General features: G+C 49.3%; 1 protein-coding gene across 1 annotated transcript in view; it reads left to right on the plus strand.

Annotated features, from left to right (window-relative positions):
• Positions 1-18,691, plus strand: part of PLAT (plasminogen activator, tissue type) — a 31,072-nt gene extending 12,381 nt beyond the window's left edge. The window contains exons 2-14 of the mRNA XM_010330235.3: positions 1,820-1,917; positions 3,080-3,122; positions 5,427-5,564; positions 6,489-6,599; positions 6,923-7,097; positions 9,183-9,274; positions 11,489-11,663; positions 12,359-12,444; positions 13,337-13,532; positions 13,644-13,780; positions 13,962-14,102; positions 14,944-15,110; positions 17,780-18,691. Coding sequence (XP_010328537.1) covers positions 1,846-1,917; positions 3,080-3,122; positions 5,427-5,564; positions 6,489-6,599; positions 6,923-7,097; positions 9,183-9,274; positions 11,489-11,663; positions 12,359-12,444; positions 13,337-13,532; positions 13,644-13,780; positions 13,962-14,102; positions 14,944-15,110; positions 17,780-17,938 — 1,692 coding nt within the window. The 5' untranslated portion in view covers positions 1,820-1,845 and the 3' untranslated portion in view covers positions 17,939-18,691. The remainder of the gene's footprint in view (positions 1-1,819; positions 1,918-3,079; positions 3,123-5,426; positions 5,565-6,488; positions 6,600-6,922; positions 7,098-9,182; positions 9,275-11,488; positions 11,664-12,358; positions 12,445-13,336; positions 13,533-13,643; positions 13,781-13,961; positions 14,103-14,943; positions 15,111-17,779) is intronic.
• Positions 18,692-21,665: the final 2,974 nt, after the last annotated feature.

Below are 21,665 nucleotides of genomic sequence, written 5' to 3' on the forward strand. Positions count from 1 at the left end.
AGTCAGGGGAAGAAATGCCGTGCTTTAATCCTTGTGGATGAAGGAAGAGCAGGCTGCCAGACCGCAAAATAACACCCGACCGACTAACCTACTTTGAGCTGCCGAGGGCAGGGTAACCCGGGAGAGGCAGATGGAAACTCGAGCTCTGGGGTCCAGGAAGATCTGAGTCTTCCGACCAAACACCAGATGCCTCCCCTCCTTCCTGAAAATATGCACGTTGCCGGATCTGCTGCAGTCTATGAAAAAGGAGACAGATGTTCCTGCAGAGCGGTGGGGAGGGGCGGAGGCTGGGGAGGGGGGCCTCTGGTTTGTGGGGAGACCCTCAGGCAGGGGAGTAGGCTCCATCCTGCATGGAGGAACCGGGGCAGTCTGAGGCAGGCTGGCTCTGCAATGTGCTGGCAATAAAATCCCCACGGCTTCTGCTGCATAAGTCCAAGAGCACATGAATGTGGCTCCATCTAGTCAAGCCCAGGGCAGGAATTCCCTTCCAGGAAACCAAGCCAGGACACTGTGGTCTCTGGGCCGCCAAGAAGTCTCAGAAATGGTCTAGCCCTTCCGCCCACAGGGATCTCTGTGCAAAATTATCTCCCAGCATTGGCGAATGAACAGATAAACAAAATGTGGTCTATCCACACAGTGGAGTACTATTCAGCTTTAAAAAGGAAGGGAAAATGCTGGGCGTGGTGGTGGCTCACGCCTGTAATCCCAGCACGTTGGGAGGCTGAGGAGTGAGAGTCACTTGAGCCCAGGAATTTGAGACCAACCTGGACAACATAGAGAAACCTTATCTCTCTCTCACACACACACACACACACACACACACACACACACACACACACACAGATAAACCTTGTCTCTATACACACACACACACAGAAACCTTGTCTCTGTACACACACACACACTGAAACCTTGTCTCTGTACACACACACACACTGAAACCTTGTCTCTGTACACACACACACACTGAAACCTTGTCTCTGTACACACACACACACACACACACACACACACAGAAACCTTGTCTCTATACACAGAAAAACCTTATCTCTACAAACACACACACACACACCCACACACACACACACATCTAGGATTGCATTCCCACCTTCTCTCTACACACACACACACACACACACACACACGCACACAGCATGTGCAGTGGCACATGCCTGAAGTCCCAGCTCTTTGGGAAGCCGAGGCAGGAGGATCTGTTGAACCCAGTGGGATCAAGGCTACAGTGAGCCCGTGTTCATGCCACTGCACTCCAGTCTGGATGACAGAGCAAGATCCTGTCAAAGAAAAAAAAGAAAAGAAGAAAAAAAGAGAAGGAACTTCTGACACATGCTATAGCAGGGATGCACCTTGAAGACATTTGCAAAGTGAAATAAACCGGTCACAAAATAAGAAACAGTGATTCCACTTGTGGGATGTAAGAAGATTCATAGAGCCAGAAAGGAGCAGGGTGGCTGCTGGGGAAAAGGGGGGATGGGGAGTTAGTTTTAACGGCTGCAGAGGTTCAGCTGGGGGTGATGGAGAAGTCCTGGAGATGGGCTGTGGGGTGGCTGCACAGCAATGTGAATGCTTACCATGACTCAGCTATGCGCTTAACATCGTTAAGGTGGTAAACTTTGTGTTATGTATATTTTACCATAATAAATAATGCGTAGTTTCTAGAATCCTCTTCTAGATGCATGTCTGGCTTCTCCCGTGGGGCTGGTGCTGGAGGAAGCCAGCCAGGACAACGGCTGTCGTCTCCTCTTTTGCCATCGTGGACCTCTCGCACCATGTGATCAAGCTCTTTTTTCTCTCCTCCCAGAATTTCAGGGACGCTGTGAAGCAGTTATGAGTACGGTGAAGACAGGGCTCTGCTGTGTGCTGCTGCTCTGTGGAGCAGTCTTCGCCTGGCGCAGCCAGGTGGGTGTCCAGGATCCCCGCGTTCCGCCCCTTGAGACTGCGATGCTTCCAGAGGCTCCAGGGGTCTTCGTCCGTCCAGGCACGGGGTGGGAATACTGTCAGGGAGAGGAGAAGCACAGGGACGAGGGGTCAGCATTGCTGTGGAGCACACCGCCCACACTCCTCTCTGTACTGCAGACTGTATTTGGGGGCCCAGTGCAGAGCCCTAGGCACTTATTTTGAACTGAGTAAGCAGTTCATTCCACTCCCCGCCTATGACTGCTTTTTTGCAACTGGTTTTAAATAATGTATTCGGGCTGGGCACAGTGGCTCATGCCTGTAATCCCAGCACTTTGGGAGGCCAAGGTGGGAGGATCGCTTAAGCCCAGGAGTTTGAGACCAGCCTGGATAAAATAGTGAGACTCTGTCCCTACAAAAAATTTAAAAATTTGGGGGTGTAGAAGCATGCACTTGTGGTCCCAGCTACTTGGGAGGCTGAGGTGGGAGGATTGCTTAAGCCCAGGAGATTGACTTTAGTGAGATACGATTGCCCCAATGCATTCCAGCCTGGGTGACAAACTGAGACCCTGTCTCCAAAAAAAAAGGCAATGCAAGTGTCATGGCCACAGCAGCAGGCAAGCTGCACTCATGGTGCGTACTATCTAGCTGAGATGGAAGCGCTGCACACACTCTCAGAATGCCTGGCAGTAAAGGGCCTCACGGAAGACTCAACTAGCCCCACCTCTGCCACAGAACCCTAGAACGGGGAGAGCCCAGGTGACTACATGGAATAGACAGGCAGCCACAACCCCACTGCTCAATGTGATGGCCACTGACCACCTGTAGCTGTTTGAATTTAAAATAATTAAAGTTAAAAATTGTTTCTCAGTCCCACTGGCCACATTCCAGCACTCGGTGGCCTTGTGTGGCTTCTGTCATGGATAGCACACACAGAAAACATTTCCACCATGCAGAAAGCTCTTCTGGACTGTGCCAGTTAAGAAGGAGAGGAAGAATTGGACCAGAAGGCAGGAGATGGACGCTCACTTGGGCCAGTTACCCGAGGCGGGTCTCTGAGCTAGGGCATCTGGCTGGCAGATTCATGTGGGCTTCTGGGTTCCGCTTTTACTCTTAGGATGCCTGGCATGTACTGATCCTTCCTCTACCCCTGGTTTCTTTGCAGGAAATTCATGCCCGATTCAGAAGAGGAGCCAGATCTTACCGAGGTTGGTGCATGGGGTCATAGGGGCAGGAGGCAGGGTGGGTGCAGGGTGCATCGGGTCCTGTGAGGCCTTCCTCCACCTGCCACCTGCCTACGGTGTGACAGTGCCATCACAGCGTAATTTTACAGACATGCCTGTGTCGGCACCATTCTCCCTTCAGCTGTGGCCGCTGGGGTTCTGATTCTGACGGGGGCAGAAACAGGTGTCCAAGGAGCCCCCAAGGAGCTAGCTTGTCAGGGATCACAAGCTGGTGGGGGGGGTGGCTGGTCACTGGCCTGAGGTCCTGGTTACGCAGATTAGAAGGCAGATGCCAGGAGAGAGTGCAGCTTGCCCGGGGCCATGCAGCCTCCAGCAGCAGGGCCAGGGCAGTCATGGCCGCAGCCAACCCCACACTCTGGGTCCCGTCCTAGGCTGTGATCCCACCAAAGTGCACCGGCAGCTTTGCTGACAGCATCCCCGCAGCTCCATTTCCTTCTGCTGATCCAACAGGGATGTCCCACCTGGGCAACCCCCAGACGTGGTGGGGTCTCTAAGTCCACGTCTAGAGTTGACTCTAGGAGGCTGAGGAATGCGAGGCTCAGCTTCAGGCCCAAAACTTTCAGCCTAGACCCTCATTTTCCCTCCTTCACCGCCCAGTTCTTTCGGTTCCGGAAGACTTCACAATACCCTTCGTAAAGGTGTTAAAAAGGGTGACTGACTCCCCAGAGTGAGCCACACCTGGACGCCTAACGCCTTCGTTGTTGGATGGCCCCATGCTTCCTGCTAGGATATCCGGGCCTCAGCGACCTCAGAAGCCGCAAGGGTCTGACTTACAGTGAGGACATGTGACTTCTTTAATTAATTGAAAGTAAAGTTGTTTTTAAAGTTGGCATTCTGGCTTGAAACAGAAAGATGGCATGAGAATATTAACGGGAGTACTTCAACTATTTTCATTATGCCAAATACAGTTGGAGAAGTGGCACATTTTCTGCAAAGACTAAAATGTCAATTTTCTTTGTTTGGAGCCAAAAATGCATCATTTCTGTGTGGTAATACTTAATGTGGAACAAAAACTCTGGTAGGCAGTTATGCATATATATATATATATATATATATATATATATATATATATATATGTATACACACATACATACATTTTGATGGATTCCAATGAGAAAAAGTCCAGGTGTAATGGCTCACATCTTTAACTCCAGTACTTTGGGAGGCTGATTCAGGAGGACGGCTTGAGCCCAGGAGTTCAAGACTAGCCTGGGCAACATAGTGAGACCCCCCCTCAACTCCCCTACCCCCCCCACCTCTACAAAAAAAATTTAAAAATTAGCTGGATGTGGTGGTGCGTACCTGCACTCCCAGCTACTTGGGAGGTTGAGGCAGGAGGATTGCTTGAGCCTCATAGGCGGAGGCTGCAATGAGCCGAGATTCACACCCTATACCCCAACCTGAGTGACAGAGACCCTCAAAAAAAAAAGAAAGAAAATAAAATGAAAAATTAGGCTGGGCATGGTGGCTCATGCCTGTAATCCCAGCACTTTGGGAAGCTGAGGTGGTCGGATTACTTGAGGTCAGGAGTTTGAGACCAGCCTGGCCAACGTGGTGAAATCCCATCTCTACTAAAAATATAAAAAGTAACCAGGTGCAGTGGCAGATTTCTATAATCCCAGCTACTTGGGCAGCTGAGGAAGGAGAATCACTTGAACCTAGGAGGTGGAGGTTGCGGTAAGCCAAGATCATGCCACTGCACTCCAGCCTGGGTGGCAGAGCTAAACTTTGTCTCAAATAAATAAAAATAAATAAACAAATCATATGAGAAGTTACTCGATGGCACTCAGAAAAGAAATGCAAATTTATTTTATTTTATTTTGAGACAGAGTCTTGCCCTGTCACCCAGGCTGGAGTGCAATGGTGCAATCTCAGCTCACTGCGACCTCTACCTCCTGGGTTCAAGTGATTCTCCTGCCTCAGTCTCCTGAGTAGCTGGGATTACAGGCACCTGCCACCAAGCCTGGCTAATTTTTGTATTTTTAGTAGAGATGAGGTTTCACCATGTTGGTCAGGCTGGTCTCGAACTGCTGACCTCAAGTGATCCACTGGCCTCAGCCTCCCAAAGTGCCTGGACTATAGGCATGAGCCACAGTGCCTGGGCAGTATTCATTATCTTGTTGTCTTCCAGTTGCCTCTCTTCAAAAAAGTAGTATGCAATGGTGTCTATGGAAAGCAAGCGAGGGAGTTTTCCTGGTAGGTCCAGGGACAGTGAGTCATTTCATTTTGAGTCATACTCTGATGAGGCTGGCCTGTCTTTTCTCACAGCGCTCTGCAGAGATGAGAAAACGCAGATGATATACCAGCAGCACGAGTCATGGCTGCGCCCCGTGATCAGAAGCAACCGGGTAGAATATTGCTGGTGCAACAGCGGCAGGGCACAGTGCCACTCCGTGCCCATCAAAAGTACGTACTGACGCTGGGAGGTGGCGCATGCCTATGATCCCAGCACTTTAGGAGGCCAGGATGAGAGGACTGCTGGAGTCCAGGAGTTCAAGACCAACCTGGGCAACAGAGCAAGTCCCCTGCCTCTACAAAAATAAAAAATTAGCTAGGCCTGGTGGGGCTCACCTGTAGTTCCAGCTACTTGGGAGGCTGAGGCAGAAGGACCACTTGAGCCCAGGAGTTGGAGGCTGCAGTAAGTTATGATTGTGCCACTGCACTTCAGCCTAGGTGACAGAGCAAGCTCCATCTCCAAAACAAAACAACACAAACAAAGAAAAACAAAACCCCAAAAAAGCCCAGTCCGAATGGACTTTAAGCTGAGACTTTGCATTCAGGGGTCCAGTTTCAGGAGCCTGAACCCTGTCTTCCATGGTCCCCAGCAAGTTCAGATCTTCAAAAGGAGCTTCCAGGCCCGTTCGGCCTTAGGCGGAGGTGAACGAGAAGAAAAGGGAGTGAGACCGAGAGACCTTGGGCAAATGCCCACTTGCCTCGGTTTCCTCATCTCTAAAGTGGCGGAAATAATAGTGCACACTTCATGGTTTGCCGTGAGGATTAAATGAGCTGATTTTTGTAGACTGTCCAACAGTGCCTGGCACATAGAGCACACGCTCAACACTTTAACTCACATCATCCTTGGAGCTGCTTCGAGGGTACAGTGGACCCTTGAACAACACTTGTCTGACCTGCAGGGTCCACTTATGTATGAACTTTTTTCAACCAAAGGCAGGATGAAAGCAGTATTTGTAGGATGCGGAACTGGTAGACGCGTGTTCCACGCTGCGGGACTTGTGTGCATGTGGATTGTGTGGACAGGGCTCCTGGAACTGCAGCCCATGCACACAGAGGGAGGCGACACACTAGGGCTTCCTTGCTCATACTTGACAGGTTGCAGCGAGCCGAGGTGTTTTAATGGGGGCACCTGCCAGCAGGCCCTGTACTTCTCAGATTTCGTGTGCCAGTGCCCCGAAGGATTTACTGGGAAGCAATGTGAAATAGGTGAGTAGGTGGGAGCACGTGAGAGGGTCTGAAATGCCACCTCGCCAGCCCTCCAGGAAGGAAAGGCAGGGTGCGATGGCAGGGCCATGGTGGGGGGCCAGGGACAGGGAAGGCGCTTCTGACGTGGTTCGGGAAGCACAGTGCCAGGCAGCAGGCAGAGCCCGGGTGTGACCCTGGAACCAGGCTGGCACCTCTGCCACTAGTCTGTGGCTTTCCAGCCAGCCTACATCAGGCCTGGGGGATGACAGGGAAGAGGGGAAGCCCCCTGAGGGCTGAATGAAGGGGATTCCCATGTGAAGCATCTGTGCCCTGCTCTCCGTCAGATACCAAGGCCACGTGCTACAAGGACGAGGGCATCAGCTACAGGGGCACCTGGAGCACAGCAGAGAGCGGCGCTGAGTGCACCAACTGGAACAGCAGCGCGCTGGCCCAGAAGCCCTACAGCGGGCGGAGGCCGGACGCCATCAGGCTGGGCCTGGGGAACCACAACTACTGCAGGTAAGGGCATGATCCCGAAGAGGGTTCCCCTGGTGAGAAGCTGCTATGGCTAGGGAAAGATTCTATGAGATCCGTCAGGGTTCTCCCGAGAAACAGAACCAATACAGGATGGATGGATGATAGATGGATAGATAGATAGATGGATAGATAGATGGATGGATAAGAAATAGAAGATAGATGGATAGATTGACAGATGATAGATAATTGATGGATAGATGATAGATTGACAGGTGATAGATGATTGATGGATAGATGATAGATTGACAGGTGATAGATGATTGATGGATAGATGATAGATTGACAGGTGATAGATGATTGATGGATAGATGATAGATTGACAGGTGATAGATGATTGATGGATAGATGATAGATTGACAGGTGATAGATGATTGATGGATAGATGATAGATTGACAGGTGATAGATGATTGATGGATAGATGATAGATTGACAGATGATAGATGATTGATGGATAGATGATAGATTAGATAAATAGATGTTAGATACATAGATGATAAATAGACGATAGACAGATGATAGAGAGAGAGAGAGAGTGCATGTGAACCAAAGTATCTGAGACAGGTCTCAATCAATTTAGAAAGCTGATTTTGCCAAGGTTAAGGACATGCCGGTGACACAGCCTCAGAAGGTCCTGAAGACACGTACCCAAGGCTGTCAGGGCGCAGCTTGCTTTTACACATTTTAGGGAGTCATGAGACATCAATCAACATGTGTAAGATGTACATGGGTTTGGTCTGGAAAGGTGGGACTGCTCAAAGCAGGGGCTTCCAGGTCATAGGTAGATAAGAGACAAAAGGCTGCATTCTGAGTCCTTAATGAGCTTTTCACTGAACACAATTCAGTCTGGCTCAGTTGATCTGCATTTTAACGTAAACGATAGGGCAGAGGAAGCAATCAGATATGCACTGGTCTCAGGTGGGAGAGGGGTGACTTTCAGTCCCTTTACATCGCCAGGGTGAAATGCAACAGAACTGTTTTAGGGTAAAGATCTTCAGGTCCGCAGGGAATTTCCTTGTAGGGAATTTTTTAATAAAAATCTTTGTAGCTATCTTATTGAGGAAGAAAATGGGAGGCAGGTTTGCCTGGCGTGGTTCCCAGCCTGACATTTCCCTTGGCTTAGCGATGTTGGGATCCTGAGCTTTATTTTTCTTTCACACTGGATAGATAGAAAGACATTTATGTTATGGACCTGGCTGACAGGATCGTGGGGGCTGGCAAGTCTGAAATGTGTAGGTCAGCCAGGCTGGAAACACAGGCAGGAGCTGAGGCTGCTGTCTTAAGGCAGAATTTCTCATTCAGGAAACCTCGTATTTGCTCTTAAGGCCTTTAAGTGATTGGATGAGGCCCAACTACGTTATCTAGGACAATTTCCTTTTCTAAAGTCAACTGGCTGTAGGTGTTAAACACATCTATAAAATACTTAGACAGCTCTTAGATGAATGTTTAATTAACGAACTGGGTACCACAGCCTGGTCAAGTTTGGCACGTAAGACTGTGCCAGTCCACACCTTGTCAACTTGGCACCCATGGGCATCTCTTTAAACCACACCACCTCCAAGTAAACATAGGAATGAAGTCATACTCCTGCCTAACACGCTACAAGTACCAGTGTACAACCAAAAATGCACTCCTGCCTGGGCACAGTGGCTCACGCCTGTAATCTCAGCACTTTGGGAGGCCAAGGTGGGCGAATCACCTGAGGTCAGGAATTCGAGACCAGCCTGGCCAACATGGTGAAAACCTGTCTCTACCAAAAATACAAAACTTAGCCAGGCCTGGTGGGGGGCACCTGTAATCCCAGCCACTCTGGAGGCTGAGGCTGGAGCATTGCCCAAACCCAGGAGGTAGAGATTGCAGTGAGCTGAGATCGAGATCGTGCCACTGCACTCCAGCCTGGGAGACACAGCAAGACTCTATCTCAAACAAAACAAAACAAAACAAAACAAACAAAACAAAACAGAAAAAGCACTCCCCATTCCCCAAGAAGAGGATATAAGAGTCCTTGGGTCCCAGATGAGAGGCTTCACCATTGACCTACCCTGGTCATCCTGGGGCTAATTTTTCAGAAACCCGGACAGAGACTCAAAGCCCTGGTGCTATGTCTTCAAGGCAGGAAAGTACAGCTCGGAGTTCTGCAGCACCCCCGCCTGCTCCAAGGGTAAGCGGCAGCCACCCCACCTTCCCCTGAGTGCCCCTGAGGGAGGAGGGTCTGGGAAGACAGGCTGACAGCCCTCTTGAGTCTGAGGGGAGAAGCGGGAGGCAAGGAGTGAGTCATTTTGGTTGCAGAGGGAAGAAAGGCAGGACTTAGGGCTGTGCCTCGGCTTGGCCTCTGATTGGCTATTTGTCTGACCTGGAGTCGCCCTCTGACCCTCAGTTTCCTCCTCCGTGGAGGAGAGGATGGGCGGATTCAGTGGTTTTCAGTCCTTTTGAGAATAAATGGAGATTCTCCCTTCTTTGATTAATGGGTGAATGGGCCTTTCTCTCTTTCACTCCCTCTCAAACCTTTTAATGAAAAAAAAAAAAAAAAAAAAAAAAACTTCCCAGATGGAAAAAAATATATTAAGTTACAAGGCCAAGTACAGTGGCTTATGCCTGTAATCCCAGCACTTCGGGAGGCTGAGGCAAGCAGATCACCTGAGGTCAGGAGTTCGAGACCAGCCTGGCCAACATGGGGAAACCCCATCTCTGCTAAAAATACAAAAAATTAGCTGGGCATGTTGGTGGGCACCTGTAGCCCCAGCTACTCAGGAGGCTGAGGCAGGAGAATTGCTTGAAAGGAGCAGAGGTTGCAGTGAGCTGAGATCACGCCACTGCACTCCAGCCTGGGCTATAGAACAAAAAACTGTTTAAAAAAAAAGAAAGGAAAAAAATGTTAAGTTACAAAAAGGCACTATGGATTCAGTGGTACTTTTACAAATCATTACATTATTTATCACAGCACTATGAAAGATGCTTTTTAAAGTTCTAAACATATATAGGGCCAGGTGCCATGGCTCATGTCTGTAATCCCAGTACTTTGGGAGACTGAGGCGGGAGAATTGCTTGAGCCCAGGATTTTGAGACCAGCCTGGGAAACAAAGTGAGACTCCATCTCTTTGAAAAATACAAAAATTAGCCAGGTGTGGTGGCATGTGCCTATGATCCCAGCTGCTTGGGAGGCTGAGGTGGGAGGACGGCTTGAGCCCGGGAGGTTGAGGCTTTGGTAAGCAATGATTGTGCCACTGCACTCCAGCCTGGGTGACAGTGAGATCCGATCTCAAAATGAATACGTAAATATGTGTGGGGGTGTGTGTGTGTGTATGTTATATGTTAGACATGTATATTAAATGTATATATGTATATATATATAATTTATATGTATATGTCTAACACACACACACACACACACACACACACACACACACACACGCAGCAGCTATCATTCAGTGCATGGGTCCATGGGGCTAAGACGTTATGTCACTCTAAAGCATCCTCTCCATCACCCATGGTCTGGTCTAAATGAGGTCTCACAGAGCTAGATAATCTTAAAAATCCCTTCCATTTATGGTGTTTATGTATAGAGGTAGGCTTTGTCAGTTTCAGATGGGGAGAAAACAATGGGAAAATGGGAGAAATTGATGAAAACAGGCAGCACTCTACGGCTCATACCCTCCTCCTTTCTAAGCCCATCATCCGATCCTCAGGACACTGGCAGACACAATCTGAGAAATAACCCCCACCCCAGCCCCACCGAAGCACTTTGGTTCACTGCGGCCTGTCAAGTCTACACAAAGAAATCTCTAACAGCTTTCAGAGCAGATCCAGAAACAGTCCCCACTCAAGGAGCATAGCAGCCTTCCTGCTGAACCTGAAGATGCCCCTAACTCTCTCGCAACACAGCGAGTGATCTAGAGAGCCACTTCCAGTGGAGATGAACCCCCCTTGCCGTCTCTCTTAAAAGGACTCAAAGAAGTGGAAAAAGGCTGGGTGTGGTGGTTCACACCTGTAATCTCAGCATTTTGGGAGGCTGAGGTGGGTGGATCACCTGAGGTCAGGAGTTCAAGACCAGCCTGATCAACATGGTGGAACCCCATTGCAACTAAAAATACAAAATTAGCTGATCATGGTGGTGCATGCCTATAATCTCAGCTACTCGGGAGACGGAGGCAGGAGAATCACTTGAACCCAGGAGGTAGAGGTTGCCGTGAGCCGAGATCGCGCATTGCACTCCAGCCTGGGCAAGAAAAGGGGAAGTGTGAGGTGTTACACTTTTCTCAGTACCGGGCTAGCAGCCTCCAGCTTCCCTGGCTGGCTGCTCCACTTGAAGCCCCAGCCCCGACTTGCCTGCTTCAGAATTTGTTTTTGTTTGAGTTTGAGAATTCTTTTCTTCCAGGAGAAAATGGTGACTGCTACTTTGGGAAAGGGTTAGCCTACCGTGGCACCCACAGCCTCACCACATCGGGTGCCTCCTGCCTCCCGTGGAATTCCATGATCCTGATAGACAAGGTTTACACGGCATACAACCCCAATGCCCAGGCACTGGGCCTGGGCAAACATAATTTCTGCCGGTAGGTAGCATGGGGCAGGGGGTTCAGGACTTGGCAGAAAGCGGGATTAGGGTGTGAGATGGGGGAAGAGTCCATGCCTCAAGTTGTACGACAGACCCAGTGCATGGGACACACCCATGGATATTACGTAGTCCAGCCTCTTCATTTGCTAAAAAAACACTTACTGTGAAAAGCAAGGCGAGCCAGTTTTCCAACCCAAATCCCAAGTTAAGGGTCCTGGCCTGTAACCATTCAGTCCTCGTCTGTTCTCACCACATCTTTATTCCAATGATTTGTGAGAGTTCCGTAGCAGAAGAGCTCACAGTTCTGTCCACCAACCCTATGAGATTAATACTCTAGATTACTGGTTGAATAACAAAGTTGCAGAGACGTTCTCCTAGAGTGGGGGTGTGCCACAGAGTCAAGTTGAGCTCGGGGTCCTCCCTCCCAGCTCAGTGGTTTCCATCGGTTTACCGAGGCTCCTTCTACTCTTCCATGGCCTGTGATGCGACTGAAAATGGGATTGAAAACTTAAACTCCTGGCCTGGTATGGTGGCGCATGCCTGTAATCCCAGCACTTTGGGAGGCTGAGGCAGGAAGATCGCTGGAGCCTAAGAGTTCAAGACCAGCCTGGGCAACACGGCAAGATCCCATCTCTACAAAAAAATAAAAAATAAGAAGATAAAAAGGAAATCTTAAATTCTCTTATCATTTAGGAATCCTGATGGGGATACCAAGCCCTGGTGCCATGTGCTGAAGAACCGCTGGCTGACGTGGGAGTACTGTGATATGCCCTCGTGCTGTAAGAGCCGGGCCCCGGCCGCCTCCCTGCTCCTGGTCTCCCTTCTTCGCTGTCTCCTTACCACTTTCTAGGCCTTCGTGGCCGTCTGGTGCCGACTGTGTGCCTACCAGACTTCCAGGCTTGGTGGGGTGGGGTCTTCCATGACTGAAGCCATGGTGGGTGGGCAGGTATCCTCATCCCACACATGGGAGTGGTGGGGAGGAGCAAGAAGAAAGAAAAGAACACTGCAACCTCGCTGAGAAGTCAGTAGGCTCTACCCCGCTCTCTCTCTCTCTCTTTTTTTTTTTTTTTGTTTTGAGACGGGGTTTCACTCTTGTTACCCAGGCTGGAGTGCTATGGCGCGATCTCGGCTCACCGCAACCTCCGCCTCCTGGGTTCAAGCAATTCTCCTGCCTCAGCCTCCTGAGTAGCTGGGACTACAGGCCACGCCACCATGCCCAGCTAATTTTTGTATTTTTAGTAGAGACGGGGTTTCACCATGTTGATCAGGATGGTCTCGATCTCTCGACCTCGTGATCCACCCGCCTCGGCCTCCCAAAGTGCTGGGATTACAGGCTTGAGCCACCGTGCCCGGCTTGCCATCCTTTATTTCTTAGGCAAGGAAATGACTGTAGGAAAACATTAAGAGGAATGAAGGATGGCAGGTCCCCAGTTTTGGAGTCAAACACACTTGGGCACCAACCCAGGTGCCATTGCATCCTTGGGCAAAAATGCCTCCGCCTCCTGAAACTCATTGCTGTGGGAATTAAAGAGAATGTATGGACAACACTTGGCAGGCTGATCCCAACAAGTGAAAGTGGTGGTTTTAGTGCCATGCAGACGGCCCCATCATTCTACCTACATGTGCAGGAAGCCTGAGGGTCTGACGGCCTCCTTGTCCCTTCCTCCCCAGCCACCTGTGGCCTGAGACAGTACAACCAGCCTCAGTTCCGCATCAAAGGAGGGCTCTTTGCCGACATCGCCTCCCACCCCTGGCAGGCTGCCATCTTCGCCAAGTACAGGAGGTCGCCGGGAGAGCGGTTCCTGTGCGGGGGCATCCTCATCAGCTCCTGCTGGATTCTCTCCGCCGCCCACTGCTTCCAGGAGAGGTAGGAGCTCAGGAACGCAGTGGGTTTTTCCACCCTCTAAGGCCTAGAAATGAAATCCTTTAGGGGAAATCCCACAGCGAAAATAGCATTCTAAGGCTGTTTCTCTACCAGGTTTCCGCCCCACCACCTGACGGTGATCTTGGGCAGAACCTACCGGGTGGTCCCTGGTGAGGAGGAGCAGAAATTTGAAGTAGAAAAATACATTGTCCATAAGGAATTCGATGATGACACTTACGACAATGACATTGGTAAGAGGTTGTCATTCCCGGCTCCGGTTCATACTCCAGATCACACAACACACCCGCGGGCACTCACCTGTGTTTGCACACACGGGCCTCCTCCTCCAGCCCCTGCCCCTCTTGTGTGTTCCTCATCTCCCACGGGGCCGCAGCCCTCACACCCAGCTCACTCTTCCTCTCTCCCTCCCAGCGCTGCTGCGGCTGAAGTCGGATTCGTCCCACTGTGCCCAGGAGAGCAACGTGGTCCGCACCGTGTGCCTCCCGGCGGCTGACCTGCAGCTGCCCGACTGGACGGAGTGTGAGCTGTCTGGCTATGGCAAGCATGAGGCCAGTAAGTGGGAGGAAGTCTCGGCCCCATCCTGTCTGTGGGACAGCAGGGGAGGCTGCGGCGGACCAGAGGAAAACGCGGTCAAGAGAGCGACGTTCCAGCCCCGGGTCAGGCACTGATGCCAGTCCCATCTCCCGGTGCCATGGGGGCCCGTCTCTGTTGTCCCTGCCTCCCCGGGACACTGCAGGCCAGGAAAGGGCATAACAGCACGAGGGCCTCGAAGTGCTGCAGGTGTTGGGAAGGTTCTGAGTAGGAAGTATGGTCACCAAGCATGTGAGTTCTGGGAAGCTGAAGTTGTATAGACGCGATTTCAAATCCCACTTGCTGAGCTGTGTGACCGTGGACGTGGATTTTTACTTGGAACTGCTCCCAGCCTCAGTTTCCTCATTGGAAAAGTGGAAACAGAACTAGCTCCCTAATTAGATGAGGAGTGTTAAATGACATAATACTGAATGAATGGTTGTCAGCCGGGGTGTCCCCCCCCCCCCCCCGAGGAAACGTTTGGTGAGGTCTGGAGACGTTTTTGGTTGTTACAGCTCAGGCTGAGGGTTGACACCGGCCTTCGGTGAGTGCAGCCAGGGATGCAGGGCTGTGCCCTCCCCCACAACAGGGATCTGCCTGGCCAGAAGCATCCGTGCCACTACAGAGAGGCCACAGGTTCAATCCTGGAATCCTGCTGTTTTTGTGGTTCAAAACAATAAAATGCCAGCAATGTCATGGGATTCGACCTAACACATGTTGAATCTTGATTGATGTTAGCTATTATTGGAAAATTTGACTTTCTCTTTCTAAAAGGTTTATAAATAACTTTCCCTAAAACCATATGTTGGTTCTCCCTTTTCAGCTTCTCCTTTCTATTCGGAGCGGCTGAAGGAGGCTCATGTCAGACTGTACCCAGCCAGCCGCTGCACATCCCAACATTTATTTAACAGAACGGTCACCAGCAACATGCTGTGTGCTGGAGACACTCGGAGCGGTGGGCCCCAGGCGAACCTGCACGACGCCTGCCAGGTAACCAGGAGTGGCGTGCCCACGCCGGGCACAGCCTGGGGGAAATCCCCCCGGGACAACAGGTCTTCCCCAAGGAAAAACGTTATCACCAGAGTGGAGTGACTTCCTCCTAGCAATACCCCTGGGGATTCTAGACGAGGCCCTCAGAGAATAAAGCAACTGGAGAAAGATCAAAGTCACCTAAACCTGAGAACTCGAAACTGCAGGAAATTTCCCCAGGGTCTGCACAGGAAACTCCACCGGTGCGGGGTTTCCTTTCAGCCCAGGCAACTGATTGACTGCTGAAGGGATGGAGGGAGCCACACAGTTAAGAAATGTTTACCTCTGTTGGTGCCAGAGAATTGGAGTCTGCTTTGTAGAGGAGAAGGCAGAAAGGCCACTTACTGGGAAGCAGGATCTAGATGTTGTGAGAAAGAAGCTTTCAAACCTCATATTCAGCCCTAATACCCCAGGAAAGCACACTATTTGAGGTCCTTTGTGTGGGCAGCCTTATCAGAATTAGTACTTATATTTCATGATTAAGCAGATACTGGGGTGCCAGAGGACAGGCCAGCCTGCTGGTATTAAGACCTACACATAGCCAAGGATTGTTCTTCCTCAGACATTTCAGTGCCTGCGGCGTGCCAGACTCTCCTTTAGGGGATGGGGGTAGAAGAGATACAAAGAGAAGTAAGGCCAGGCTCTGGCTCTGAAGGAGGGGCGGGCTTTGTTCTTGCAAGCCAGTCAGATCAGCGGTTTCGCCTCTGATTCCCTGACAGTATTTGGTTTCTTTTTGAATGGTTTCTTCAGAAACCTCAGCTATACCACCTAGCTCACAGTCCAAAAACAAAAAGGTTGTACCAAAGTGAAACCATTATCTAGCTGCATGCTTAGTTAAAAACAAAAACAAAAAATCGATTCCAATATAAGAACAGCTAACAATTACCAAGAGTTTAATGTCTTCCATTGTCTCCATGCTTTCTATGCATTCTTCTACTGAATGCCATAACCATAACCACCCTATGGTTAGTATTAATATTATCTCTATGGTACAGATAAGAAAACCAAAGCATGGATAGTCTAAGGCCACTCAGCTAGTAAGTGGTGGAGCCAAGCCAGAATTTTTGAGGCCTGAAACATTTGAACAATTTACTTTACCGGAATAGATACAGCCTAATCCTCCACTTAACAGCATGCCTGGAAAAAATCGGTTCTTAGAAACTGCACCTGTAAGTGAAATGATGTATGACGAAACCAATTTTACCATCAGCTAATTGATATAGACAAGAGTTTACCAGGCGAGGTGGCTCCTGTCTGTAATCCCAGCACTTGGAGAGGCTGAGGCAGTGGATCACCTGAGGTCAGGAGTTCGATACCAGCCCGGCCAACATGGTGAAACCCTGTGTCTAATAAAAACACAAAAATTAGCCAGGTGTGGTGGTGCATGCAGGTAAGCACGAGAAATGTTTGAACCTTGGAGGCAGAGGTTGCAAGCCGAGATCGCGCCACTGCACTCTAGCCTGGGTGGGTGGCAGAGTGAGGCTCCATCTCAAAAAAAAAAAAAAAAAAAGTGAAGTTCCTGTGGCAATATTTCTAGTCATAAAAACATCAGCAAACTTTTAAAGACCCAAAACACTTCTAATATTCAATGTTGAAAGAAATGTGAGCTATACATATATTTAAGAAAGATTAATAAAGACAAACATCATATTTACACAATTTTTGGAGAATAAGTGAGTGATGGTAGTCATAATAAGTGGTGGGTTAATTCAGGGAATAAACGTTTGCAAAGCAAAAATGGTAAGAAACACCTCTCACTACCATGAAGTTCAAAAACAATCACAGGCTGAGTGTGGTGGCTCATGCCTGTAATCCCAGCACTTCAGGAGGCCTAGGTAGGTGAATCATAAGATCAAAAGATCGAGACCATCCTGGCCAACATGATGAAACCCTGTCTCTACCAAAAATAGAAAAATTAGCTGGGCATGGTGGCATGTGCCTGCAGTCCCAGCTACTCAGGAGGCTGAGGCAGGAGAATCACTTCAACTTGGGAGGTAGAGATTGCAGTGAGCTGAGATTGCACCACTGTACTCCAATCTGGTGACAGAGCAAGACTGTCTCAAAAAAAAAAAAAAAAAAAAAAAAAAAAAAACCACAAATAGGGCAGGCTTCCTGACTGCCTCCTCACCACATGGTTTATCGCCATTCATTTGTGTAGTTATCATAGACTAGACAGATTTTTACTTCACAACACTTTGTATTCATTCATTCATTGTCCAACCCACTTACTGCAGTTTGGGGTCTCTGGTAGGGGTGGCCAGAGCCACCAGGCAGCTCAGGGTGCAAGGCGGGACCAGTCCTGGACAGACAACACCATCCTATCGGAGAGCCACTGACACTCACTCAGACTGGGCCCATGTAGACACATCCTCAGCTGGCCTAACGCGCACAGCTTTGGGATGTGGAAGGGAACTGGAGTACCTGGACAAAACCCAGGCAGACAGTGTCCCCAGACAGAAATAGGTTTTTTGGTTTTGTTTTTTTCATCAATGTTATAATGAAATGATGTTGAATAGAACATTACTGAAGGACTTGCTGTCTTTTGAAGAATACAATGTTCATGCTACACATACTGACTTTCCCCAGATTGTCTATTTTTGCAAACGCTAAACCTGCCATCTCCTTTGCAGGGCGATTCGGGAGGCCCCCTGGTGTGTTCAAAGGATGGCCGCATGACTTTGGTGGGCATCATCAGCTGGGGCCTGGGCTGTGGAAAGAAGGATGTCCCGGGTGTGTACACCAAGGTTACCAACTACCTAGACTGGATTAAAGACAACATGCGACCGTGACCGGGAACACTCGACTTCTCAAAAGCAAACGAGACCCACCTCTTCCTTTTCTTCAGAAGACACTGCAAGGGTGGAGTGCTTCTCCATACAGACTTCTCCAGACCCACCACACCGCAGAGGTGGGAGGAGAGCCTCCAGGAGAGGGAAGAGTGCATTTTCCCAGATACTTCCCATTTTGGAAGTTTTCAGGAGTTGGTCTGATTTCAGTATACTCCATCAGATGGGAAGACGTGAATGCACACTCACCTCTCCAGGAATACCTCCTCCCAGGGCAGAGAGTGGGCATGCCACCATTTTCAGCTAAGCCCAACCTCCTGACCTGTCACCATGAGCACCTTTGGAAACAGGACCACAAAGATAAAAGCATGTCTCAATAGTGAAACAAGATCTTTCAGGAAAGACGGATTACATTAGAAAGAAACTGTATATTTATAGTCACGAGAGCCCAGCAGGGCCTCAAAGTCGGGGTGGGCTGGCCAGCCAGCCATGTTCCTCAAAAGCACCCTTAACATCACGTCTCCTTCCCCTTTCCCTGCTCCCTGGCTCTGGGAAGGTATTCCTTTTGTGTACAGTGTAAAGTGTAAATCTTTTTTCTTTATAAACTTTAGAGTAGAATGAGAGAATTTTTTATTTGAGCAAGTAGGCTTCGGCATATTTATAGCAATCCACGTTAGTTTTTACTTTCTGTTGCCATAACCCTGTATTATACTGTACTTAATAAATTCAGATCTATTTTTCACAGTTTTTCCAAAATCTGAGTGGAATGGTTTTGTTAGGGATGCTGGATCCCACTGTTCATTTGTGTTCACATTCTAAAATCATTTGGAATGTCTACTTCATTCACTCAACACACAACGCAACACTTGTAACATACAAGGCAATGGGCTAGGTGCTCCAGACCGGGAAAAGGAGGGACAGGGATGCTGAGTCTGATGGGATAATATGGCATTTAGAGAAGTACCAAGGTACAGTGGAGCTGGCCACAAAAGGGCAGAAACCTGTCATGGAATTCAGTTGCAAGAGGCATTGGGGAATCTTAAGGAAAAAACGGAATGGTGCAGTGTAGGGAGGACTTTTACAACCTGGGTGAGATGTGGACTGTGGACAGTGTGGAAAAGGCACTCTCCACAGAGGTCTGAATATTTAGAGGGCCAAGAGACGGGAGTACGGGGAGACGTAAGGAGTCGAGCTCGTCCGAAGAGAACGTCAGGAAGAGGAACATAGGCTGGAATTTTGATTATGGGGGCTCTGAACACCCAGCTGAGTTTGAACTTGACTCAATGCTGTAGGCAACAGGAGCTATGGAGATTTCTGCTCAGGGAAGTGAGGAACCGAGCATGGCCTAGGAAACCTAACCACGGGGTGACTGGCGAGCGAGCAGACGGCAGGAGAGGAAAGCTGGGGGACAGGGAGGAAGAACCTCACGGTGACCTTGCTAACACAGCAACATCCCAACTGTTGGTTTGGCCTAGAAGCTGGTATTTGGACCATCTGTTTCCCATCCTGCCTTAATTTTCTGCTCATTAGAAAGAATTAACCCCTAGGGCAGTCCACACAGTACGTTATCTAAGTAATGCTGCATCCTGCTTCTCTTAGACTACTTTCTACCTGTGAGATGTAACAACTCCTATTCCTGGCTGCTGCAGGCAGCTTTTGTTCTCGCTGACACCCTAGTTCCAAGAATAAATTGGATGCTGCAATGCTGCTGTTCGGGATACGCTGACACAGCTCCTCAGAGAGGAGAAGGTGGTCATCTCTCTGGTGGGGTTGTCAGAGCTGCTCAGTTTAGAGGGTCCTGGAAGAAAAGTCATTTAAATTCACAAAAGAAAGATTTTTTTTTTTTTTTTTTGGGCAGAGTCTTGCTCTCTCACCAGGCTGGAGTGCAGTGGAACAATCTCAGCTCACTGCAACCTCCACCTCTCGGGTTCAAGTGATTCTCCTGCCTCAGCCTCCCAAATAGCTGAGACTACAGGCGCGTGCCACCATGCCCAGCTAATTTTTGTATTTTTAGTAGAGACAGGGTTTCATCATGTTGGCAAGGATGGTCTCGATCTCTTGACCTCGTCATCCGCCCATCTCAGCCTCCCAAATTGCTGGGATTACATGTGTGAGCCACTGTGCCTGGCCAAGAAAGAGATTCCTTAATGCCCAAGAGCTTGATTGGGGTGGGGGAGGCAGTGGGGGACATCTCTGAAGTGCTGAAGTCCCCCCGCCAGTAAATAAATGCAGGTCACAGAGACTTAAGTCACACACTGCTTGCTTACACATTCAACAATCTTTAGACAGATGTGTATCTCAGCCATTTCGGAAAAACATCATTTGAGGCCAGACACGGTGGCTCACGCCTGTAATCCCGATGCTTTGAGGAAGCTGAGGTGGGTGGACCACTTGAGGCCAGGAGTTTAAGACCAGCCTGAGACAGAGTGAAACCCCATCTCTACTAAAAATATAAAAGTTAGCAGAGTGCGGTGGTGCAGGCCTGTGGTCTCAGCTACTCGGGACACTGAGGCAGGAGAATTGCTTGAGCCTGGGAGGCAGAGGTGGTAGTGAGCTGAGATTTAGTCACTGCACTCCACCCTGGGCAAGAGAGCAAGACTCTGTCTCAAAAAAAGAAAAGAAAAGAAAAACACTGATGGCCAGTAAGACGGAACACCCAGCCACTGAATTTCTGGCAGAAATTCTGGTTTCATCCCCCTGCTTTGCAGAATAAGCTCTTCTTCATGGTCAGTGAAATGAACTGAGGCAGTGAGGGCCCTGGGAATAAAAATGTGAGGTTAAAAGGCCCCAGCATTCCTCCCACACAGTCTTGAAACCACAGACTAGATGGAGACAATTGCTCAGAAGAGGCTCCTGACTGAGGGTCAGGGCAGAGTCCCAGCCCAGTGAGGCAGATTCTAAAACACGCTCAAAGAACAACATATTATTGCCCGGAATGGGTGTCAAGGAAATTAAATATCATCTCATTATTCCCAGCTGGTTAATAAAACAGATCGATGGTAACAGTCCAGGAGAACAAGAAAGACCTCCTGTGCAACTCTTCTTACTGGGTGACGAGCTAGAGGAACCCGGATGGCGACACTGTGCCCTCCCAGAGCCCCAGTCCCGTCTGTTTGTCAAAAAGCGTATGAACTTTTGGTTCCACCTAACTTCAAAAGCCAAAGACTCACACAATCCTCAGTACTTAGGATCTTGGAAGGCGTTTAAGAGTTTGAAATTAAATTTCCTTTTATTTATTTTATTTTGAGATGGAGTCTTACTCCTTTTGCCCAGACTGGAGTGCAATGGCGTGATCTTGGCTCACTGAAACTGCCCGACTCCCAGGTTCAAGCAATTCTCCTGCCCCAGCCTCCCGAGTTGCTGGGATTACAGGTGCCCACCACACCTGGCTAATTTTTATATTTTTCAGTAGAGATGAGTTTCACCACGTTGGCCAGGCTGGTCAAATTTCCTTTTAAAAATTCTAACAGTGGGCCAGGCTCGGTGGCTGACACCTGTAATGCCAGCACTTTGGGAGGCCGAGGTGGGAGGATCATGAGGTCAGGAGTTCGAGATCAGCCTGGCTAATATAGTGAAATCCCGTCTCTACTAAAAATAAATAATAATAAATTAGCTGGGCATGGTGGCAGATGCCTGTCATGCTAGCTACTCAGAAGGCTGAGGCAGGAGAGTCACTTGAACCTGGGAGGCGGAGGTTGTAGTGAGCAGAGATCGGGCCACTGGACACCAG

The sequence above is a fragment of the Saimiri boliviensis genome, chromosome 13 (assembly GCF_048565385.1).
Source record: "Saimiri boliviensis isolate mSaiBol1 chromosome 13, mSaiBol1.pri, whole genome shotgun sequence".
In the NCBI taxonomy this organism is placed as follows: domain Eukaryota; kingdom Metazoa; phylum Chordata; class Mammalia; order Primates; family Cebidae; genus Saimiri; species Saimiri boliviensis.